Source organism: Plecotus auritus, assembly GCF_963455305.1.
Source record: "Plecotus auritus genome assembly, chromosome: 1".
Lineage (NCBI taxonomy): Eukaryota > Metazoa > Chordata > Mammalia > Chiroptera > Vespertilionidae > Plecotus > Plecotus auritus.
The window spans coordinates 65,207,619-65,233,407 of NC_137770.1; the positions used below are offsets into that span (position 1 = coordinate 65,207,619).

General features: G+C 39.2%; 1 protein-coding gene across 1 annotated transcript in view; it reads left to right on the top strand.

The window, feature by feature from the left end:
- Positions 1-269: 269 nt before the first annotated feature.
- Positions 270-25,789, top strand: part of CEP152 (centrosomal protein 152) — a 104,736-nt gene continuing 79,216 nt past the window's right edge. The window contains exons 1-8 of the mRNA XM_080677406.1: positions 270-396; positions 6,223-6,316; positions 17,510-17,613; positions 17,836-17,908; positions 17,990-18,268; positions 19,543-19,708; positions 22,506-22,646; positions 23,935-24,074. Of these exons, the coding sequence (XP_080533532.1) occupies positions 6,230-6,316; positions 17,510-17,613; positions 17,836-17,908; positions 17,990-18,268; positions 19,543-19,708; positions 22,506-22,646; positions 23,935-24,074 (990 nt within the window). The 5' untranslated portion in view covers positions 270-396; positions 6,223-6,229. The remainder of the gene's footprint in view (positions 397-6,222; positions 6,317-17,509; positions 17,614-17,835; positions 17,909-17,989; positions 18,269-19,542; positions 19,709-22,505; positions 22,647-23,934; positions 24,075-25,789) is intronic.

Below are 25,789 nucleotides of genomic sequence, written 5' to 3' on the forward strand. Positions count from 1 at the left end.
GGCAACCGATAAATCTTCCCTCTCCAGAATCAACTCTTTTGTAATTGGCTCACGAATCCACCAATGGGCGCACAGGAGGCGCTTTCCCGCCACCTCTGGCGCCCGCTTTTAAACAGCCTTACTTTTGCAACTGCAAGCGGACTTCTCAACCAACCTTGAGCAAGGCGGAGACTTTCGCTTCCACGTCCCGCCCCACCCCGGCATGGCCCCGCCCACCAGCAGAGCCTCTAGTGGGCGATTGAAGGAGGCAGCTGTTCCTCAATGACATCAGGACTCCGAGTTCGGTTGTGACTAGGAAGGAGCTAGCAGATTGGAGCCTGGGTCTGGGGGTTTGCTAGAAGTTGGACTTCAGCTGGGGCTAGAGTTTCCCCGCGGTGACAGCATCCGCGGCCTCCGGTGAGTTTCGCTTAGCCTCCGGGCTTGGGGGGTACAGTTAGAGGAGGTGCGGGATCCTCCGGATTCTGGCTGAGGCTTCCGGGAGGGCTGACCCGCCCCCTCCCCAAATCCCGCGGAGGTGCATTGCCCTGCGGGAGCTCAGCCTTTGACTTTGAAGTGTCATTCTGCTTAGCTGTGAACTCTGGGAGGCCCTCTTCTCTTCTAGGCTGCTGGGGTAACCCTGAGCCTCTACACTGGGGACTCCCTCCGTGGTCACCCTGGCGCCGCGCCTGGCTCACAGTGGGTGGTCTATACACGTGTGTTGACCGAGTGCATGTGACGCTGGCAGGCAGAGCCCGCCATCCCAGGCATCCTGGGCTCTGTGCAGCTTCTGTCTCGCGGAACCTGCTTGCTGTGCCATAGCTGACGCCAGACGCAGTTCCTGGGTAAGGCCTTTGATTAATTCATTCGTTCAGCCCGTGGGTACTTGCTTACTCGCTGCATCCTCTGGGATCCCTGACTTGATTTGTCTAAGCTGCTGTCATTAGCACTGATCACAGATTATTGTCATTCTTTGTTTATATGTTTATTTTCTTCCACCAAGTCCTGTTAAGTTTTGTCATCTTGAACAGTGCTTGGTAAATGGTTGAATGAATGAATAGACCTCCTAAACCTGATATTGCAAGTCTAAAACAGTCTAGTGTGCTCCGGCTATTTCCATTCTAGAAGAGAAGCAGGCATGTAAGCAAATAAGTAGAATTTACTAACTCTCAGAGCTCTTATAAACCCCTTTTGTGGCACATAACGTTTTCTATCTTATAGTCATGAACTTACAGTGTGATTTAAGCTGAATTTCGTGGTATCCTTTCACCATATGTGACTATATATATATATGCACTTCCTAGATATGTGAATGCATTCAAGTAATTGCCTTGGAATTTTCTTATGGCTGGAATTGAAGCCAGAAGAAAAGCATAGGAAATATAGACCAAAAGTGGAAAAAGAGTGATTAATTCCATGGGGGAACAGGATAGGGAGGGCATTTTGAAGGAGGTGGCATTTTTATCTCAGAAGGGGTTGCGTTATATAAAAGTTTCCCACAGGCTAAACGTTTACCTTTTCTCAAATATTCTGAATGCTCTCTGTTCCACCTCTTTTGTAGTTGGCCGACTCTTATTCAGCATTAATGTCATAATAATAACTACAATGTATTGGTTGCTACACAGTGCTAAGCATTTAGTATACATTATCTTGTGAAGCCTTATAACCAATCTTGGAGGTAGGTACTACTTTTGTCCTCATTTTACTAATGAAGAAATGGAAACACTTTGCTCAGAGTTGGGCAGCTTATAAGTAGAAGAGCCAGATTTGAGCCCAGGTTGTCTGAATGAGTGTCCTCTTTCTTCACTTCCAGCCATATTGTGTCCTTGAACATCTATTTCTGATTACAAGTCCTTCTGTGAAACTTCCCGCAGCATTTTTTTCTTCTCAAAGTTAATATTTGCTGTTACTTTTCTCTATTATAAAATTTATGACAATGTATCATTGTAACTAGTAATTAATATCATTGTTTCCCTAAGGAACTGTTAGCTTCCCACGTTTGGTACTATGTCTTGGATATATCTAGGATATAACCTGGCACCCAGTAGGTGTTCAGTAAAGTTTTATCAAAATAATGAATCCATATAGGGTAACATGAATGCATTATATTCATTCAACCAGGACTTGTTGTGTGCCTACCATGTCCAAAGGGCAGGGTAGATACATTTAATTTCTGCCTTCAGAATGCTTGTAGACTCTTAAATGAGGCAACAACAAAATGTTTTAGTTTAGCTTAACGTTTTGTCTAACTGCACACCCATTGGTCTTCCTTCTCATTGCAAGGAGAGCAAAGACAACATAACTGGGGACAACAAAATGAGTACTGAGACCGAGCCCTTCTAATTTGAGTGCAAGAAAGGGCACACCATAGTCTTGATAATAGGTTCAGAAAAGTTATCTATCTGGAAGAAAGTATTAACTTGCTTGCTATTAAAAAAGCATACTCGACACATATTCTGCCTCTTGATTTTTAAATGATCAATCAATAAATATAGAAATATTTAACTTTTATTAGTGGCATAGTATTGCCAGGTTTATTCAAGAGTACATTTACTAGCCCTGGCTGGTGTGGCTCAGTGGTAGAGTTTAGGCCCGAATACTGAAGGGTTTCAGGTTCGATTCCCAGTTAAGGGCATGTACCTGGGTTGCAGGTTCATTCCCTACCCCCGGGAAGCAACCAATCGATGGATGTGTCTTTCTCACATGGATGTGTTTCTCTCTCTTAGTGGAAAAGTCCTTAGGTGAAGGTTAACAACAACAAAAAAAAGAATTGTCATGTCAGTTGCCTATTTTTAAATTGTTTTGTGTTTTCTTGTCCTCAATTTTTGTGTGAGAACTGTATATTGGGACTTTGTCATGTATTTTGCAATTATTTTTTCTCATTATTATTATTATTTTATCCTTTGACATTTTTAATGATGTATTTTTCCCTACATAATTTTTAACTTGTTAATGTTATCTTTTGCTTTATACAAAACTTATTGTGTGGTTAATTTCTGTCAAGTTTTTCCTTTATGGCTTCTGGGTTTATTATCTTGCTAATTTTTTTTTTCTAAAGCAGGCTCTTTTATTGTTCTGAATATTATAGTAAAGTCTCTGATAGCAATGGTAATTAGTAGAGGTTAATAAGTTGAAGAACATTGGCTTTTATTTTAAATTTTAATTAAAATACTCATTATCTTTTTAGTCCTTTTTTTCTTAACCACAGTTAGTTTATCAAATTCCCCTTTCTGCCTATAATAGTTCTTAATCTCTCTGGTATTTCACTTTTCAGAAGGAAAACTTGTTTGTATCTTTTCTTCTGCAATGTAGAGAGATTTTGGCCTTCTTAGATATTTTCAAATTTCTTCTTTAATGAGATGGTTTGAATTTAAAATGTAATTTAAAAAAAGATGTGCTTTTATCTTTTATATTCTCTTAACTTAAAAATCAAAATACCAGCCCTGGCTGGGTAGGTCAATTGACTAAAGTGACGTCCCCATATGCCAAGGTTGCGGTGTTTGAATGCCTGGCAGGGCACATCCAAGAAGCAACAAATGAATGCATAAATGAGTGGAACAAGAAATCGATGTTTCTCTCTCTTTCTCATTCTCTCTCTCCCCTCTCCCCCTTTCTCTTTCACTAAATTCAATAAATAATGAAAATACCTTATAGAATTCATTATTCGCTATCTGAGAAAAAAGTAGGCTCCTATAAATCTTTTTTTCAATGTTCAACACATTACTGGCATGTTAGTGAAAGAACACCTTCCCTTCTTTTACCTAATAAAGAAGAAATTAACCCAAATTCCATCTTCTGGCTTTAATGATAAAATTCAGGAAGAGGTGAATAAGAATCAAAAGCAGGAAAGATTTATTTATGCCTGGAGACTTTTGGGAAGTCTTTAAGGTCTAACTTAATCTCATTTCTTTTATGGAGCCAGGATTTAAATGGCCTAGTATTTTATTTATCTATAGATTGTGTAGACTTGATGTTCACAAGCAGTAGTGAAAAAAACCATGGACATGAGCTTGTATGTTTTCCCCTCGCCATTTCAGCTCTACTATAGACTTATAGCTCAGGGGTGGGGAATGTCTGGCCCATGGGCCGTATAAGGCCCGTGAAATCATTTGGTCTGGCAAGGCATTAGGGGTGAATTAATTAAGTGTTTGACCAAATAGCAGGCTAGTTTTTTAAAAAAAATATATATTTTATTGATTCTTCACAGAGAGGAAGGGAGAGGGATAGAACATTAGAAGTATCGATGAGAGAGAAACATCGATCAGCCGCCCCTGCACACCCCCCACTGGGGACGTGCCCGCAACCAAGGCACATGCCCCCAACCGGAATCAAACCTGGGACCCCCCAGTCCACAGGCCAACGCTCTATCCACCGAGCCAAACTGGCCAGGGCTAGCAGGCTAGTTTTTAAGTTGATAATTTTGGATGGCCTGCAAATGATGTTACAAATATCCAAATGGTGCTTGGCAGAAAAAAGGTTCCCCACCCCTGTTGTAGCTGCTGGGGGGAGACAGGGTTTAGGATCCCCAAGCATAGATATTTTCCCTCTCAGTGAAAGAGAACTCATGTCCCCTCCTCCTCTTAGCCCTGGCACAGGAGCAGCAAGGAGCAGGGCAGGCCTAGGCAGCAGAGGCTTGGCGGGTTTACAGCTGATGCAAGGAGTGTGAGTCTATAGAGTTGAAAGTGATGGGCAGGGTGTAGGAGTCCAGGAGGGAGGGATAAAAAAGGTGGACTGCAAATTAGAGTTTGGCCAAGAAACATAGTTCAGACCTTGAAAAACAAAAACTGGACAAATGGGAATTTCAGCATTGAAAATCCTGTTTGTGTTGACCTGTAATCCCATATTTCTCCTACTTTAAAGTGCACGTTTTAACATCTACAAAGTCAGGCTGCATTTTAAAATTAATGATGTGCCATAATTTAATTGGCCACATCTTTTTCTTGGTGGTACAAATGGAACTGTGTCATACCATCCAGGGTGCCTCAGATCTGATGATGTGGAATATCTTTTCCTTTAGAGCTGTTGGCTTATATAAAAGTTTGTGATCATAGCTCTCAACTGTTCACACGCAGGAGTTGAGTTCTTTATGGCAACATGCTTCTGGATGGCTGGGTCCATGTTTCTTATTTCACTTCCAGCTTAATGACATTTTAGAGCCTGAACAGTGTAGCGAATGAGCTGTGGCTCAGGCTCACATCAAAGTGCCTTTCCCTGGCGCACGGAAGGGCCCGCCTGGAGGGCAGTAGCAGGGTAATTGATGGCGCCCGTCTCCTTTTCTGTCAGGATTGTTCAGAGCTTTGAAAATCCGGGTCGTTTCTGTGTAGCGTCAGGATCCCAAAGTATAATTCAAATCATCGGCAGCTTTTTCAGTGTAAGTGCTTGAAAACCCATTTCCTGCTGCTGCTTCTGCCACAGCGGTTACCATTCTCCAGGGAGCCCCGGCTGTTGCCTTTGGAATGGGAACTCCACAGTGGTACCACTTCACAGCCTCCACTTCTGTTTTCCTGGAGTATTTTTTCCCTTGGAACCTGATTTTATCAGGTTTAAGAGCAGGACATTAACCACTTAGAGTTTAGTTGTGTGCAGTACGGAGTCCACCTGATTGAAAATGGTTTTTGGGTTCCAATGATTAACTCGGGATTTAGTGGCTCACTTTTTGTAAAACATGAACTTTGGATTTGTGACATTCAGAGGAGGGAGCCAGTTGCGGAGGTACTTACCTGTGCCATACCGAATACGTCCAATTAGAAACTTGGAGCATGTTCTTAAGATTTTTATGTTTTGGGATATTTCTAGTTTATTATTATTTTATTTTTTTGTGCGTGTGAACTAACGTCTTACTTTTTAAAAAAATCTTTATTGTTGGAAGTATTACATATGTCCCCTTTTACCCCCATTGACCCCTTCTAGCCTGCATCTGCCCCTCTGCCCCAGGCCTTCACCACACTATTGCCTGTGTCCATGGGTTATGAAGTCTTATTGTTTTAAGTTATATTTTTCAGAACACTGGAAAGGTCTAGTCATCACTTTATCACATTTTTGCATTTTTTTTCCTGCGAATTGCTGTCATACCGCTATTTTCTCTGAATCACAATTGATTTATAAGAACTCCCTTTATATTGGGAATACTAGCCATATGTCACACGTGAGTTGCAGGTGTCTTCTTTGTGTATGGCATCTTCTGTATGGTTTGGTCCGGCGGGAGTTTGGGATATTTAGAAACCAGACATCTTTCTCGTCTCGCAGGAGGACCATGTCACTAGACTTTGGTAGTGTGGCACTGCAGACACAAAACGAAGATGAAGACTACGACGACGAGGATTATGAAAGGGAGAAAGAGGTGAGTTGCTCAGGAAAAAAGACTCCAAACCCAATCTTAAACAACTTTATTTCCTCATTAAAATTATGTCCTTGTGTTATGTTGAAGGAGTTTATAATCCCCCCTGAAACCTGATCAATACTTGGACTAAAGGTGGATGAGTGGAAGGCTTCCTTTTTTGAGACGAGAACAGAACACAAGCTTGAATGATGCCACTAGATAATGGTTAGATTCTATAGGCCAGTGGTTGGCAAATCGTGGCTCGTGAACCATATGCGGCTCTTTGGCCCCTTGAGTGTTACTCTTCCACAAAATACCACGGCCTGGGCGAGTCTATTTTGAAGAAGTGGCGTTAGAAGAAGTTTAAGTTTAAAAAATTTGGCTCTCAAAAGAAATTTCAATCGTTGTACTATTGATATTTGGCTCTGTTGACTAATGAGCTTGCTGACCGACAGCCAAATATCAACAGTACAACGACTGAAATTTCTTTTGAGAGCCAAAAACCGACTTCTGCGCATGGGCCACGAAGTTTCAATCGCACTGTACGTGCGCACCTGCACGTGGTATTTTGTGGAAGAGCCACACTCAAGGGGCCAAAGAGCCGCATGTGGCTCGTGAGCCACAGTTTGCTGACCACTGCTCTAGGCTGTTTCATTTAGGAGGTAGTGGCTGGCTTTGGAGGCAGAGGCCTAGAATCTGGCTGCTTGGAACATTGCGTTGACCAAATGTGGCAAGGTCCTTAGCTTACTTCTTAGTGGAGGGCAGACCATTTATAAGAAAACAAATGAGTGAAGTAATTTGAGTGAGTTATAATTTAGCACTGATAAATGATAGGGGAACAAAATAGGGTTATATGAAGCAACTGACAGGGAACTGGGGAGGAGGAAATGTTTGAATTGAGGCTTGACTTATGAGAAGGAGCAGCCTTGCAGAAGCCTGAGGAAAAATATTCCAGGCCGCCCTAGCTGGTTTGGCTCACTGAATAGAGCATCGGCCTGCGGACTGAGGGGTCCCGGGTTCAATTCCGGTTAGGGACACATGCCCGGGTTGCGGGCTCGATTCCCAGTGTGGAGCGTGCATGAGGCAGCCAGTCAATGGTTCTCTCTCATCATTGATGTTTCTATCTCTTTCCCTTTTACTTCCTTTCTGAAATCAATAAAATATATTTAAAAAAATATTCCAGGCCAAGACATCAATGAGTGTAAAGCCCAGAAGTCGGAAAGAGACCCTGTGTGTCCGCCAAACAGCTGTTGGGATTGTGTGAGCAAGGGCTGAGTGGTGGAGATGGGGCAAAGATGTGGGCTGGGCCAGATCTCAGTATGTCATGGTGAGATGTTTGTAGTTTATTCTAGGAGCAATGGGAAGCCAGTGGAGAATTTTAAGCAAGGAAGTGATATCTGACCATATTTTTGAACGATCTATGTAAATGCTGTGTGGTGAGTAGACTAAAGGAGAAAAGGAGTACGTGGAGGAGATTTTATATATATATATATATAGTGCTTAATAGAATTCTTGGCACGTAGTAAATGGTGGCAGTAGTGATAGTAGCAGTTGGTGCAAGTCAACTTACTTGTTAGAATTGTTTTTAGTTTGAGTCAGATTTCTTGATTGACTGTGATAGCAAGTTTCTTTTGCATTGAGTCTATGCTTGACATGGCACTTTTCTAAGTGGCCCATTAGTGTTGACAGGAAGCAAGGAATAGGGTCAGTTGCCCTTGTGGTTGGCAGTACAGTTAGGGCAGAGATACAAAACTGCCAGCTCAGTGGGTTTTGTCCATAGACGTGTATTATTTGGTCGTACGGTATTTTTAAAATATTGAATCTATATTTAAAGATTGGAAATTTTCATATAACAGTTCAGATTTTCTGGTTTGTCTTGAGACGTCCTAAGCCCTGGCCACATGCGGCCTGTGTCTGCACCATGTGGCAGGGGGGCTGGAGCTGAACAGTGGCTCTCCCTTCCGGCTGGCCACGGCCCCCACCTCTCACACAGACATGGGCTCCGCTCTTGGACCTGCCAGCTTCACTCTTATACATTCTCTGCCAGGTCTCTGAGGGACTAGGTTTTGTGACCCTGGTCAGGGTGTTTGGATTTTGACAGGGTCCTTCACAGCAGTGTGGCAAGGACAGGGATGGGGATTTTCTGTTGCTTTGTGAACTCACAGCATGAGGTTTTCATGGCCCCAATGGCTTTGCATAGTTTGCTGAGATTTAGCTACTGGGATTCTTGAGAGGATCAGTTTAAGTAATTACTATAGTCGACTTTAGAGAAGAGGAAAAAATAAACGGATGGGATTTTTCATCGGAAAAGATAGTGGTAGGGAGATGGATAGGGTATGGGAGAGAATTTACTGCCAAGTGTATTGTGTGGTGAAAGTTTTAAAGGGGTACTGGTATTAGTTAAGGAATCAATTAATTCTAGATAATATACAAAATAGCCATTAGGATAACTTCTTTTTTTAAATATATGTGTTTTATTTTATTTTATTTTAGAGAGAGGAAGGGAGAGGGAGAGAGAGAAACATTGATGGGTTGCCTTCTGCAGGCCCCCTACTGGGGATGGGGCCCACAATCAGGCCATGTGCCCTGACTGGGAATCTAACCGTGACCTCTTGGTGCATGGTACGATGCCAACCAACTGAGCCACACCTGCTAGGGCGGAATCATTTCTTGATAGATTATGTGCTGGGGTAGGGAATTTCCAGAGGCAAAGAAGCTCTTTCGAGGTAAAGGATCTGCGAATGAGTGTTTCTAGCAGAGTGGAAGAAAATAACACATAGATATGTGACTCTGACATGATGATTATGGCTCGTGTTAATAAAAAGTGTTTCATGTTAATAAAAAGTGGTTTTACTGTTTTTTAAAATTGCTTCAAGGTAAGAAGTACAATGGATAAGGTTTCCATTGTATAGACACTTTAAGATTTTCAGCAACAAACTTTAGAATTATTCATGAAAATCCAGCTACATATACATTTTGTCACTGCAAGTTAAAACCAGAAGTTGACTGATCAGACCTAAGTTGTTTGCATATCCAAAAGCCTTTTCGAACCTCCTCACTCACTGACCTACAGTAGCAGAACAGCTAGATGTTAGCTGTGGCCTTTTCTTGCCTGCCTGGTTGGTAGTTGTGGGATTGCTGGCTGGGTTATGAGTGTTAGCAGTGGGCTAATGCATATGGCTTTCTCTACTTAGTGAATCCCTTTGTATTCAGTTCACTTATGTGGGCGGAATGCCTGTGTCAGTGAGGATGTGCTGTTGGCCATATCTGACTCAGAGTCTACCTTGCTAAGGATTTTGAGATCCTCTCCTGGCAGAATAATCCTGGTTTTGGTCAGTTGCTAATACAAGATGCTTTACCAGCTTGAGTTTTAATTTTGGAGCTCTGGGGTCAGTTGGGATTTTGTCCACACTTTCCCATAAGTCACTGAATAAACCAGAGTCAAATTCTAACCTCCATGCCCTCCTAATTAGCAGCTCTGCGATCATTAACTTGCCTTTTCCATTTCTATTCCCTCCATTGTTTGCTTTGAAGAGCAAATGGAGAAAATGCATTTAATCTTCAGAAAAACAAAGGATTTAATAAAGTGATTTAATATTCAGAGAACACAGTGGAATCTCAAGTCACAGCCCACTATGAATAGACCCATTTTTTTTAAGCTCTAAGAATTTTGCAGAAAAGGCAGTGTGATCGTTTCTAAATTGTTACATTCTAACTGGTATATTGGTAAACATTTGGCTACTGTGGGCCAAGGCATAGCAGATAAGTGTATAACCCAGAGCCTCACCCAGTGTTTCACCTGAAACTCCATCTCCTACCCAGTAAACAGAACAGATTAGGGTGCAGGTGAGTGAGGGCGATGATACCATGGAGTCATGGTGTAATGTCAGTCAATAGTCTTATCACTCAACATTCCTTACAACTTATTGGAGCTCATTGCTTTCTTGCTGTACCATTTGAGAGCTACTGATATAGTTCTCTTTCTTGCTACTAAGTAGACCTCATCCAAAACATGTTAGGCGAAATTTTCCTGGAAAAGCTGGCCCAGAGAAGAGGAATTGAAAAGTTCGTTCATTAACTCATTCTTAATGTGACACTGTGATTTTACAAAATATTTTTCACCTAAAGTCACTCTATTTTGGGATTTCACTGTCAGATATGAGAGAAATGTAGTTGATATTGTGATAGGAATAGTTGTTATAAACTTCACAGTTATTGGGAAAGCCCTGGCTTCAGGTAGATTGTCATTCGGGGTCTCCCGTTGGCTCGTATACAGGTACTGTATGCAGTGTCACCAGAAACAGCTCTGTGATCATTGCTTGGTTCTTGATAATAAAATTATGTATGTATGTACATATTTTGGAGCTGGTGGTTTGGGGCAGAAGTACTTAGTAATCTATGCTATCCAGATAATATTTGCTGATGATGGTTCATTTAGTGATGAAATATTTGAAACCTGGAAAATGATCTTGAGTAGAAAGGTCGGTGGTTTAAGTAGCAGATGGCCAACAGAAACTTGCACCTGGCAATTCCGATTTGAGGCCCTTTTGGTTTTTCTATTGGTACTCCTCTAATAGGATAATAAAGCTCAGTTGAGCTTGGAATTGTGCACTTTAGAGATAAGGTTTCCATTGTATAGCCTTTCTTCCACTTTTTTTCCTTTTTACTGCCTGATTTGATGTAATTATGGAAGCATTTTGATATTTTGTCCCCAGTAGAGGGAGTTGTAAAGCTACTATTTGTTTACATTTTATATTATTTGACCTATTTAGTGGAAATTTCTTGTCATCACCCAAGAAAATCAAAGAAACAAATGGTTGAGTATTCATATTTTTCTGATATATATATATTTTTAGCAACTTCTTGTACTTTATCTAGATTGGGCCTTTGAATGTTTCCCATAAGATACAGGTATTTTTTCAAGGACTGCTGCAATGGGAACAAACACATTGGACTCTGGCAGCCTGAAGTTTGTATACAAACAGGTAGAAGTACGTGTCTCCCAGTGGTGATTAAATGTCCTGTAGAAGAAAATAGGTGTGGAAATGGAGAGGGTCAGTAAATGGAGTCAGCTCTGGGGCTGTAATCCTCTCTTTTCATGGGCCTGCCCCGTACCTCCTCTGGGCCTTGGTTTGCTGACTTTTTAGGAGAGGTTTGGCTTGGAGGCACCCCTGTGCTCCTTCCAGGCCCAAAGTTCTATCTATTATGTGTCGTCTGTAGTGCGGCCGGTATTTTTCTCATGTTGCCATATTTCTTTTTCAGAGATGTGGCAACCTAGACAAAGTCTTCCCCACTAACATTATAAAATTTAGTTCAACTCATGGAATGGATTTTTTTTTTTTTGGTATCCTGCATAGAATGTAATTTGTCATCTAAAGTTTTAGCTGCCAAGTTATTTGGCTTGTTATCAAGCCCATAGAGGGCCTTTTCAAAGATGTTTTTAACTTGGCTCTTAGGTTAGAATGAAGATTCTGCTTAGTGTGTATCCATAAAAGTATTATTTAATAACTCATCTTCTAATCGATCAGAATCTTTACAGCATACTTAGGAGGTAACCTGTTCAGGAGGCACACGAGTGTTGGCAGTCCATTTGCTGCTTTGCTCTGGGGAGAAGATGGATTGTACAGTTTGTAAGCTGAGAAGTCTTGCTTTCATGAATCTCGAGAATCATAGGCTCTGAATACTGTCTGTTTAGTTAAGTTCGAAATCCTAACAAAAGGTTTATGTGTTCTCTGTTTTACATTCGCCCTACACGTAGGTTGTTGGTGTTCTACATTGAGTTATTGTAAAGTTTTTTGTTTTTGTTTTCTGAAGTTCTTTGAGTAAAATGCCCTCTTTTAAAGGAAGGAACAGTATGAAGTAGTAAAGGGAGAGAGGTGTATGGAATGGTTTAGAATGCACTTCAATAGAAGCCTTCGCAATAGCAAATTATCTTTTTTTTCTAGGGAAGGTAACACTTTAATTACTAAACTCAGCTGATTCACAGTAATATCCCACCGAGAAGATTGTATTTGCTGCCAAAAAGTAATTTGATGTATTTGGAAGTAATGAGTGGAATTAAATCTTGTCATTTGTAAGGATTGTTATCTTTGCCCTTGAATCTATTTGGTAGTGGATTGATCTTTAATGAGAAAACTTTATAGTTTCTAAAATTTTCAATTTGGTAACATGCATAAGTTGATCTGGTAATTCTGTGTTTTATGGCACAAGGTTCCATGACCAAAAGCAAAATCCATTTGACAGTGAATATGAGGAGAGCACACCTAAAATAACGTTTTTGTTTTTTTTTCAGTTTTTTCAATTACAGTTGACTTTCATTATTTATTAGTTTCAGCTGTACAACTTAGTGGTTAGACATTTATATAACTTATGAAGTGACCCCCCCCAATAAGTCTTACACCCACCTGACAGCATATGTAAATATTGACTATATTCCACATGCTGTACTTTACATCCCCATGACTATTTTGTAACTGCCAAAAATTTGTACTTTAAAAAAAAATATTTTTACTGATTTCAGAGAGGAAGGGAGAGGAGGAGAGAGATAGAAACATCAATAATGAGAGAGAATCATTGATCGGCTGCCTCCTGCACGCCCACACTGGGGATCGAGCCCAAAACCTGGGCATGTGCCCTGACCAGGAATGGAACCATGACCTCCTGGTTCATAGGTCAACGCTTAATCACTGAGCCATGCTGGCTGGGCCAATTTGTACTTCTTAATTCCTTCACCCTTTTCACCCAGTCTCCCAACCATTCTCCCCTCTGGCAACCATCAGTCTGTTCTCTGTATCTTTAAGTTTGTTTTTGTTTTGTTTGCTTATTTTCTTTCTTTAGATTCCACATATAAGTGAAATCATATGGTATTTGTTTTTGTCTGACTTATTTCACTTAGCATAGTACCCTCATGTTTTGGCAAATGGTAAGATTTCATTATCTTTTATGGTTGAGTAATATTCCATTGTATATATGTACCATGTCTTTATCCATTCGTCCTTTGATTGGAGTATTTAATCCATTTGCATTTAAAGTAATTATTGATAGATATATAGTTATTGCCATTTTATTAATTGTTTTTTATTGGTTTTATAGTTCTTTGCTCATTTCTTAATCTCTTGTTGGTTGATGACTTTCTGTAGTGTTGTTTTTGAATTCCTTTCTCTTTATTTCTCGTATATCTTTTGTAGATTTTTGGTTTGTGGTTACCATGTGCTGCATATCTACCATGCTGTGTATATAGCAGTCTATTTTAAGTTGATGTCTGCTCAAGTTCTAACACATTCTAAAATCACTACCATTTTTTCCACTCCCTCCATGTTTATGTTTTTGTCATTATTTTTTACTTCTTTTGTGTGTGTGTATTTGTGTGTATATCCCTTGATTTACTGTTGTAATTACGCATGATCTTCCTACTTTTGCCTTTTAACCTTTGTACTAGCTTTAGTGTTGGTTGATCCACTGCTTTTTTCCACTGCTTTTATTAGGGTCAGTGAGAATTTTTTTCTGCATTATTTTCTTATTCATATTTTTGATTTTTTCCTTCCTCTTCTTAAAGAAGTCTCTTTAACAATTCTTGTAATACAGGTTTGGCAGTGATAAATTTCTTCAGGCTTTTCTTGTCTGGGAAGTTCTTTATCTCTAAATGATAACCTTGCTGGGTAGAGTAATCTTAGTTTAAGTCCTTGCTTTTCATCACTTTGAATATGTCATGCTAATCCCTTCTAGCCTGCAAAGTTTCTGTTGAGAAATCAGTTTTATGGGAGCTTCCTTATAGGTAACAACTGCTTTTTTTCTTGCTGCTTTTAAGATTCTCTCTTTGTTTCTAAACTTTGGGATTTTAATTATGATGTGTCTTGGTGTGGTCCTCTTCAGGTTCATCTTGTTTGTGACTCTCTCTGCTTCCTGGACTTGTATGTCTATTTCCTTTGCCAGGCTAGGGAAGTTTTCCATCATTTTTTCTTCAAATAGATTTTCAATCCCTAGCTCTATCTCTTCTCCTTTTGGTACCCCCATGATGTGATTGTTGTTATGCTTGATGTTGTCCTAGAGGTTCCTTAAACTATCCTCTTTTTTTAAATTCTTTTTTTTTTTTTTGTTTGTTTGTTCCTATTGAGTCTTTTCTGCTACCTAATCTTCCAAATCACTGAATTGATCCTCTGCTTCATGTAATCTGATGTTGACTCCAAGTAATGTAGTCTTCATTTCAGTTATTTTATTCTTCATTTCTGACTGGTTATTTTTTATTCCCTATCTTTGTTAAAGTTTTCACTGAGATCATCTATTCTTCCCCTAAGCTCATTGAATATCCTTATAACCAGTGTTTGAAACTCTGCATCTGGTAGATTGCTTGTCTCCATTTTTTTTTTTTTTTTTTTTTTTTTTTAGTTTTGTTCTGTTCTTTTATTTGGTACATGCTTTTTGTCTCATTTTGGCTGTCTCTCTATGTTTGTGTTTATTAGGTAGAGCTACTACATATCTCAGTCTTGGCAGAGTGGCCTTATGTAGCAGTGGTGCAATCTCCCTATTTACCTGAGCTGGGTGCTCTAGGGTTTTCTCTGAGTCAATTGTGTGTGCCCTCCTGTTGTAGTTGAGCCTTGATTGCTGTTGGCACATCAGTGAATAGGATTGACACTTCGGCTATCTGTCTGTGAGGACTCCAGTGATTATAGTGGACAAGATGTTGTGGATTTGCTTTAGTGGGGTTCTGGTGCCCACTGAGTCCACCCTTTGGGTATGTCATTTGTGGCACTAATTGGGTGGTGCTCTGGTGTGGTCTGAAGCTGGCCACCAGGTGTGTTGGTTCTGGGGTCTCTTAGGGTGGGGCTCTCATGCAAGCCCAGGTCAGGCACTGCCTGTATCTGGCCTAGGGCCACCTGGTAAGAAGAAGGGTACACTTTGATCCTGGGAAAATGGAAGCCTTGGGGGTGGGCTTTTGTTCCTGAGTGAGGACTCACCTCATTTAGCGTCTCCCTGCCCTGAAAGTTGTGGAAGTCAAGGGAATATGGCCCAGCTATGCCTTTATGGAGAAGGTTTTTGAAGGTGAAGGAAACGATTTCAAATGTTAGCATATATAAAAAAATAGTTTATAAGGCATTAAATACTACAGGGATGATTTTGCTGATTGATTTGGATCAGCATGGATCCAGAAACATTCAGAACTTATTGCTTATACTCAATTAAATTTCCTTTATAGATACCAATTTTGTTAATGCTTTTTCAGTTACACCTGTGGTGTCACAAAGAAAGGTACAAGAGCTGCTTAATTATTGCATAGCTTTTTCTATCTTTGTGAGGGGAAAATGTACTGTTCAAGTGTCCCTGTCAAACTTCCCCTGAATTATAAGGCTATGTACTTGAACCTCACTGAAGATTTAGAAGAAAGTATTCTTTCTGTACAGGAGTCCTTACTTGATGTAAGTATAAAATATTTATTTTGTTATTTTTTTACCCTGTATAATGTGTGGGTATAGTCTTTTTTCTTAAAGCAATGATACATAATTATAGCCATAACAGGTTAGACTATTTTAAAAGACCTCATAGATATTTTTTTCTTCTTAGTAAATTTTGTGTTTGTAAAATCTCTTTATTTTTCACTTGAGGGTCACAGGTAATATACTAATATTTTGATATGTTCTGTTTCATTTTTAGTATTGTCTCTTTTGTGTTTCTTATTCTTTATATCTTTGCATCAGCTCTGATATGGCTAACTCTCAAAATGATTTTTCAATTACCTTGCATGAGCAGGTGGCCAATAATCAAGGCCTGACTTATTTAAATTTTGAAATGAAGGTAACTTGTCATTGAATAGAATATTTTTCTCTAATATAAAGAATATTTGTAAAGAACCAAATGAATTGAGAAAATCTTTTTTTTTTTAAGTTATCCAGTGAATATTAGAAATATATAAGGGAGTGAGGAAGTATACCCCCTTCCCACCTCACACACCTATTTTCCATTCCCAAGTTTGATTTCACCAAAAGTAAGTTAATAATTGGAGCAGACCTTTCTTAAAATATTTTTAACTTTTACCATATGTATTTTGTATATGAACATTTTTTATTATAAATGTAACTCTCAGATATGTTTTATAACTACATTTTATTTTTTATTTTAATGATAAAGTAGGGAAAATCTGTCATAGGCTAAGAAATGTTTCATTTTCTTCCTCCAGGGTTTTACACAGAGTATTTAATATCTTTAAATTTCACTCATTGCATAACTTAATGGGATTGATTTATATACTGTGGAGGGCCTCAGTCAACTTATTTATTTAACTGGTGCTTAATTTGAAAGAGAAGGCATTATAAACAGTCTTTTAACTACTTAGTAATATAGTATTTGAATCTGTTACAGTTATTTTGGGATTTGATAATGTATTGGGATTTTAGGAAAAACATTTACTGATAGGTATTAAAATTCAACAGATTAGACCATTCATCTCTTTATCACAGTTTATCTGGAAACTTAAATGAATTTATTCTATATCTAGTTTTTATAGTGAGAATGCTAAAGATATGAGATTTCTAGAAAAAAATTGGAGATCAAAGTCAAATGCTTTTATTGTTAGTTTTCGAGTTATGCTTTTGAGAGTGCGACCTGTAGAAAACTGAATCTTACGTCTCTTTTCACTCAGCTGTTTTACAACAGCTGAATGTTGCATATCTTTTCATCATTGGAATTAGATGGCTGTCTACTAATTAATCACGCCCCAGGAAGTTTTTGTCACACTTTTAGAGCTTTTAATAAGGGCTTCTAGGCCACCTGCTTCTTTTTCTGCTGTTCTCACCACCTGGGCAAAGCCACTCTGGCAGTTCAGATTTCCTGCAGGAAGTCTGGTTATCAAGTCCCCAAGGCCTGGTTTCTGGTAGAACAGGATTCTGAGACTCACATCTACCCTGCAATAACATAATACAGTGATTGTACCATTATTACGATGTGCTGTATTTTCAGAAAGAAGTTTTTAAGTTCTAATGCAATGTTATGTGTGTTTAAATCTAAGACCTTTGTAGAAAAAAATAAAGCCTTCTAATATAAATCCTGAACTGATCCCCAAGTGAAATGGTGAAAGTAACTGGTGTGGAATTGATGACGTTATTAAATGTAGAAATTAGGAACTTCTTTGACTTCTACAGTTGATTCCTTGTTCCAGGGCAGCTTAGGTTTGGCATCTTGTTCTAAGTTAGTGTGCTATTGACGACGACTCTCCTGTCTCAGTTGCAGCAGTTACTCACGGACCTGCCTCATGATATGCTGGATGACGACCTGTCCTCCCCCGAGCTCCACTCTTCAGACTGCAGCGAGGATGACACAGAGGGACGGTAAGGGCGCGAATCATTTTCACATGTGTATTACATTCTATAAGTGTCCATCTTTTGATTCTCTGCAGGTTATAATAATGTATGATTATAAAATTGTGGACTAATTTTTAAGCTTGTAGGTGAAGGTTGGAGGGAAAACATGTTAAAATCTTGGGGTTCTTTGTGATAGCTGCATCCAAATAAATGATAGGCTCTAAATCAAAAGTGTTGATTTTTCTCAAGACCTCATCCTTCTGAGCAATTGGAGATGAACTGGAATGACCATCAGGTGCTGCCTAAATCTAAAAGTGCAAATGTGAGTATCTGGTGTGATAATGATTTTGATAAGGGTGGGACTAGATCTTAGTGCTTTTGTCTTACTCTTGTTATCTAATAGGACTATAATGAGATTCGGGATATATATATGGGAGAGAAAATCGGCAATGGCTGGGAAGAGAATCCAAGTAAGACTGAAGAGCAGCATCCTGGGTACCATCCTGAAGAAGGTGGCAATGAAGGCGGAAGGGGTTACAGTTCTCCGAGTAAATATGAACAGACTGATTTATATCACCTTCCTGAAGACTTTAGGCCATTTACCAATGGTCAGAAGCAGGAATTTAATAATCAGCCAGCCAATGTAATTAAATTTTCAGATCCTCAAAGGAATCATTTTCAGGTATTGTAAGAACTTGACTTTTAAGAATTTGCTTATATGTGCCCACACATATGTCTATTTAAGGAATGCATGTAAGTACAATGATAAGATTTATTATAAGTATAAACAATTCTGAGAGTGCATTTATTCAGGCTCATGCTGAATTAGTCATGCTGGTTTCTGTTTACAATCTAATGAAATCATGATTTTAAGTCAGAATTTTAAAATATCATAGAGGCTTTATGGAGACAGTTAATTAAACATTAAGAAGTAAGTTTGTCAAAGGATAACATTCCTCATTTACGCTGTTTCAGGCTTCTACCACTTCGCTATGCTTTTGTGAGAAGCTATGTTTAGGTATCTTGATATAGTTTTTTATTTTTTTAATTTATTGATTTTAGAGAGAGAAATGGAGAGAAAAAGACATCAATTTGTTATTCCACTTATTTATGCATTTATTGGTTGATTCTTGTATGTGCCCTGACCGGGGATTAAACCCACAACCTTGTCATATTGGGATGATGCTCTAACCAACTGAGCTACCTGGCCAAGGCTGATACAGTTTTAGAGCAGTAAATCTATTTATTTAATTATCATGATTTTCTGGTTCACCACCCTTATAACACATTTTAGGTCAAACACTTCAAAGCTGATACCTGTTTTGTGATAATAATGGCAGTAGATGGGATGAATGTTAAGGAAAGAAACACTTTTTTTTTTTTTTCACTTAACCCTGTCAGAGTTTAATGAAGTAAGACCTTAGGATACAGTTAGCTGTTTCTTAGGCTTTCTTAATGATAATGAATGCCTCATTTTGCCAGTAACTATTCTGTGTCCCCCAGTGACAGGGTGATTTTTTTTTTTTCTTTTAAAGTGGTCATTTTCTCTTCTGTCTCTGTAGAATAGTATTCATTCCACAAAAGTTATTGAATATTTATTACATATGAAGCATTGTATAACATGTTCTTGGATATGTGTATTTTTGTGTTCCCAGGATGTTGGCATCATCTAAGTCATTCTTAAATATTTCTATAGTCTTGTTAGAATTCTCAAGTGTTATTTATGGGATTGGCCCGATATAAGCTCAAAAGTCCAATTTAGATGTGAGAAATTATATTTCACAGACTTTCAGTTAACCGTGTTAAATAACAATAAGTTATTTTAAAGCAAAGATCTTTGTATAAAATTTTAATTGCACCACAATTAAGTTTTGTAACAAAATTAAGATGATTCAGGTAATTTTTGAGGAAAAGGCCAAATCCTAATTGTCAGTTTCATTTATTATCATATAATAGCAATTTGGTACACCACAAGCTCCCAGTTGTCAAGTGTTGGAACCATATACAGTGGTATATAAACCTTACCAGTCTCCTGCTCCGCACAGCGACTCACCAACCCAGGAGATAGCAGGAGGTGACACATTTGAAGGCCTGCAACAACAATTCTTAGGAGCTAACGAAAGTATGTATCGTGTTTATATTTTTTAATGATTGGAGAATTTTAAACACGTTAAGCATGTTCAAGAATTATTTCTTTTTTAAATATGGTGATTGAATTGTGGTTGATTTTTTTAAAAGAACCCTTATTGTTGGAGATATAGCTGAAGTATTTATGAATAAACTGATATGAAGTCTAGGATTTACTTCAAATAATATGGTGATGGGATTCATTGTGCTCTTTTTTGTACCTTCTTATATATTTGAAATTTTCCATAATAAAAACAAAAATAAAATTTTCTCAACTGTACATTTGAGTCATTGTAGTTGGTTTAGATTTTTCATTAGTTTTATATTTTTCTAACTGAAGTCTAATTTGGAAAATGAAATATAGTTTTCCCTTTATTCTAGATTTTTTGTTATATAGAAATATAATTTAGTAAATCAGCCATTATCATCTTAATTTTTCCTTTTGATTTTTAGAATTTTAATGTAATAAGTAGACAACTCTGATATAAATTACTTTATCTTCAGAATTGAAACTGGGCTCCTATCTCAGGTTTAGTCATGTGGCACTTACCAAAAATTTTTTTGGATTGTATATGTATAAATATGAAAATGAGAAAAGTAGCTATGAGAGCATTTTGAGGAGATAAAACACCCAAAACCAAAAATCAAAACTTTTACTTAGACTGACCTGAATTAGTGTTGTCATACATCCAACTTGCATTGTCTACTCTCGGGTAATTGTTGTGCATGTTGAAGAACCATAGTGATCCTAAGGTGTGACAGCAAGTTTTTGTTTGTTTGTCTTTCAGTAAGAAATGGGCGTAGGGGAGGGAGCCATGTTGGATATTGTAGGTTTCCTGGGCTGTGGCCAAAGAGAAAGCTAGCCTTCAGGCTCTCCACATAGGCTCAGGCTCCGGACTCACAGGCCCTCGAGGAGTCAAAGCAAACATGGGGGTGGCCTCTCTTTGTTTATGCTACTGTGGCCTGAAGAGATGAGGAAGTGGACAGTGAGTGGCAGAACTGGTTTGGGGATGTGTCCATAAGCACCACCACAGGGGTCTGAGGTGTAGATTGCTTCAGTTCCCATGGTCGTTGGTCGTTCTGCATATATAACCTTTTATCATTTTCTTAATCTGCATTTTGTCAAGTTGATTTATTTTTTGTTTGCATCAGTTACACATGTGCCTAAATTTGACATTTGGAAGTTAACTGAGTAACTTAATGGCAGTGCCAGATTTAGTGATTACGGCTTCCTAGAAACAGTAGTTTAAAAAGATGACCTTGGAGAGAGGTGTGGCTTGTAAACTGTTTATTCCTGGGCTGGTCCTCCTCTAAGGTTGGAGAGAAATTTAACTTCCAACAATGTTTTCAGTCTTCAGTTTTTTTTTTTTTGGGGGGGGGGGGGTGGGGGTTTAACCATATCTCTTTTTAAAAAGAGGCCTGCTTTGTTTGCTAGCAAGTAGGAGCATTGGTCTAGCATTTGTCATTATGTAGTTTAAGCATATCCTCCTGTGAACCCCTTCCCCCCCACCCCGCAATCATTTTTAAGTGCTCCCTAATGTGACTTTGATCATTTGTGAAAGAAGTCCTCAAAATCCTTTATTAATCTATTCATTACTTTATTAATTCAGCAGTTTTGTGCCAGCATAAACATGAATACTATGTAATCCCCACTCCTGCTAGTAATAAAATATTTTGAGGATATCTAGAAATGTTTTTAAAAAATGGTTTTATACAATTTTATGAGATCATAGAACTCTATTCTGTTGACATTTGTGTCAATGTAAGAAACGTCCAAACCTGTAGAGAATTTTTATGGGTTTATTTGAGCCAGCTGATGGCACTGCTGGGGAACATACGCTCCGCTCCGAGAATGGCAGCTCTGCAGCTTATTTTATACATTAGAGTCAAAGGAGAAGGTGTAAGGACGGTGGATGAAATCCAATGCTGGTAGGTTAAGGGGTTGGGAGAAAGCATAGAAGGAAAAACTCTAGCACTGGATAAGAGGCAACATGGAGAAACACATTCTTTTACCTGGGTGGGTAGGGGGTAGTTAAATTTACATCACATAGAGATGGCCTGTGGAGAACAAGATAGCAATAAGGGGTTCTGTGGTCTTGTGCTCTGGTGCCTGCACTTGTGCCTTTGAGGGGCAGGAAAAGGAAACTACCTTGTTATTTCAAAGCCACGTATCAGAACAATGGATAGGGTTTCCTTAAGGCAAAGATGGGCCTCTGCCCACAATGCCATAGGCCTGGGACACGACTACGCACTGTGACCTGCCCAGTTCGGATGTGACCAGACCATCTGCGTGATTACTTTTGGTCACAGAGCTTGTCCGCCTGCCATGTGTTCCCCTGAGCTTGTCGGGGTTATGGCATAGCCTGACACATTTTCATTCACATTCGTATATATTTATTTTTAATTAGCCAGAATGGTCGTGATGAAGGGTTATACTCTATAAACTAGTGACATTTCAAACTCTTCTGGCAGTGAGCACAGTAAGAAGCACATTTTGTACATTGTGATGGGGTCTACAATACTTATCTAGGTAAATTAGTGTATGTAACTAAAACATACGTTCCACAAAACACAAAATAGTACTCATTTGTACTACATGATGGACTCTGATATGTTCTATTATAGTCTATGTTTTTTGTTTCTTTAAGAAATGCTAGCCACAGTTCACCGAATTGTTTTCATGATACTCTGATGAGTAGTACCCACGGTTTGGGGAAACACTGCCCTAAATGACCACAGATTTATATTTTGGTATGCTTTTATCTAATAAATTGTCTTTCATCCCAAATCAGGTTCTGCAGAAAATATGCAGATCATTCAACTTCAGGTTCTTAACAAAGCAAAAGAGAGACGCCTGGATAATTTAGTTGAAAAGTTAAGTGAAAGTGAGCGTCAAATCAGGTATCTGAATCACCAGCTTCTGATAATCAAAGGTAAGATGACAGCTGTCATTTATGAGGTATGCTAGAGCTTAGATGTCTTGTTTCAAAGATCCTCATTTTCAATATGAAGCTTAGCGAGTTGACGGATTTGGTCAGAGGGATCATAGTGAGTCAGTCAGAAGGAATCAGAACCCAGGACTTTGATACCTTTCTTTGGGTCACTTCTCTCCAGAGCATACTGTTTTGAAGTCCTCATTTTCTCTCACTTCTTCCTCCTCTTCTTTTTGTTAGTCTGTTAGAATAAGTGAGCATTATTTAACTATGCTGATAGCATCCTGTCCTAAAAATTTGTTGATGAATTTATCTTGGATGAAGTGTTACAATACCCAGTGAGACTTGTGATTAATTTGCAAGATATTTTCTGAGCCTACAAATTAGCATCAGGTTTTAATCCAAGGAAGAGACAGTGACCCTGAACTCCTTCAGGAGTGCCAAGGAGACAATGGAGCTACACATGGGAGAAGCACACAGAGTAAATACAGATTCAAATTCTAATTGCTTACTCTTCGTGCTTTCTGTAGTTTTGGTCCATGTTGAACTTTTCATTTATAGAATAATTTTGTGACTGCACTCCAACTCATTTCAAACTTAATTGCTAGTGATAAAGGTATCTTTCTGTAGTGATCATAAATTTTATTTTGAGAGAACAATTTGTAGGCTATCATATAAAGTATGTGGGAAGAATTAAGATTAGGTGAATTTAAGAGTTCATTGCAAGTATGTGTATGTATAGAACGTAATTCGTCTTCAGATTCCTTTTCAAAAAAATTGTTTTTTATTAATTTCAGAGAGGAAGGGAGAGTGAAAGAGAGATAGAAACATCAGTGATGAGAGAGAATCATTGATAGGCTGCCTCCTGCACGCCCCAACTGGGGATCGAGCCCAAACCCTGACCGGGAATCGAACCGTGACCTCCTGGTTTGTAGGTCGATGCTCAACCACTGATTTCTTTTCTGATTAACGGTTTTGTCACATCTGTGTAGCTTCTCAAATAAATAGAAGCTGAAGTCCTTGTTAGGAAACCTTTTGGTCCCCAAAGGGATACAATCAGATTTTTGAAGGAAGAGGTTCTGGTTCTCTAAATTTTTTTGGTGTCACTCAGGCATTCTTTTTTGGAACTTTTCTGGTTTTCTCTAAATCAGCTAAAGTTCATTATCTGAATTAAATGGAATGCAACAACTTTTATATGTGATATAGATCTGATACTTTATAGACATTGTGACAATTGGGGTCCCTTCACAGTAACATATTATTCCTGTAAACATTTTTAATGTCCTAGATGAAAAGGATGGTTTGGCCCACAGCCTTCGAGAATCACAGAAACTCTTTCAGAATGGGAAGGAAAGAGAGATACAGCTTGAAGCACAAATCAAAGCACTGGAGACCCAAATACAAGCATTAAAAGTCAAGGAAGAACAGGTAACTATTTTAACTATTGATGAAAAATTTAGTTACTTAACTTTTGGTATGGTAGGACTAAATTTAGTTCATACTTTCTTCCACCATAAGCCTGCTATTCTTTTCCTTACTTTGGAGGCATGGTGCTCCCATCTACCCAGCCATCTATACATCAGACATCAGGAAGAAACCCCAACTTCTCTGTTCCCCTTCATCTGCTACATTCTGATGAGTCTCCTCATTTCTGTTCACAAGTCCTGAATTTGGGATTTTATCTATTGCAAAAGTCTCTTACTAGTCTCTATTCTTTTATCCCTTCTCCAAATTCTCTCTTATGACCATCTGGTTAATCTTTCTAAAGTACAGTCCTGGTTATGTCTTTCCCTTGCCTGTCTCTCCTCTAACTCTCACACTTAAGTCGGTTCGTTGTTTTAGATACTTGTACATGGACAAAACTTTCCACAGCACACTGCTATTTGATTACCAAGCCCCTGCTCACAGGTTTTGTTTTCCCCAAGTCTCTCCTGCTTTCCTCCCCAAACCAACACCAAGCAATTCTCAGACACAAGCTGGGTGTCCAGGAATTCATCAATTCTGACACTGTCTGCACCAACTTTAGATAACAGGTGTAATCCGAGGTTGTTACCTGTACTTCTGACTGACTGGCTGTAAATCAGTGGTTCCCTCGACCCCCTTGTTGGGTCCCATTAATTGTTTAGAGAGGCTCACAGAACTCAGAGAAACGTTTTACTTACTAGATCATCCTACATACTAAAAGCCTAATATGCAAATCGACTAAACTGTGAAATGACTGGTTTGCAGGGGGGGGGGGGTGGCGAGCGGGCGGTGCCAGGCCAGCCAAGGCAGGTGCCAGCGGGCAGAGAGAGGGGACAGCAATCGGGGGGCGGAGGGGCGATTGAGGAGTGGGACCGGCTGCCCGATCGGCCCGCCGGTTGCTTCCTACAGGGGGAGGCCAGACTGTGGCTTAGGCCCGCTCCATAAGCCATCAGTTGGATATACCCTGAGGGCTCCCAGACTGCGAGAGGGCACAGGTCGGGCTGAGGGACTCCCCTCTCCCCGCAGTGTACGAATTTTTGTGCACCAGGCCTCTAGTTGGTTTATTATAAAAGGATATAACTCAGGAACAGCCAGGGGAAGGGAGGCATGGAGCAGGGTATGGGAAAAGGACGTGGAGCTTTCATGCCCTCTTGAGTACACCCTCTCCCTGCGTCTCCACATGTCCACCACCCCAGAAGCTCTGAGAACCCTGTCTGATTGGGTTTTTATGGAGACTTCATTGCCTCGCACGGTTGATTAAAATCAGCCACCTACGATTAATTCAACCTCTATCCCCTCTCCCCACCTTGGAGGTCAGGGGATGGGACTGAAAGTTCCAACACAACCAGCCCCCATCCTCAGGTGAAAAGTCAACCTCATTCATGCAAAAGGAGACATTTTATCACTCTCAATACTTAGGAAATGCCAGGGTTTTGGGACCTGTGAGCCAGGGATTGCAGATGAGGACCAAATACATTGGTCATTTGAATAACCAAATATATATTTCTTAGAAATCACAATATTGCAGTAGATTATTTGTATTTAAAAAGTTTTGAAAACTGATAAAGTTATTAGATTAAAAAGTTGAATTTATTTTTATGTAGTAAAAGGTTATAACTTTGTAATCTTCTGAATTAGAAATTGCATTTATCAGAAATAAAGTAGCATAAATACAAGAA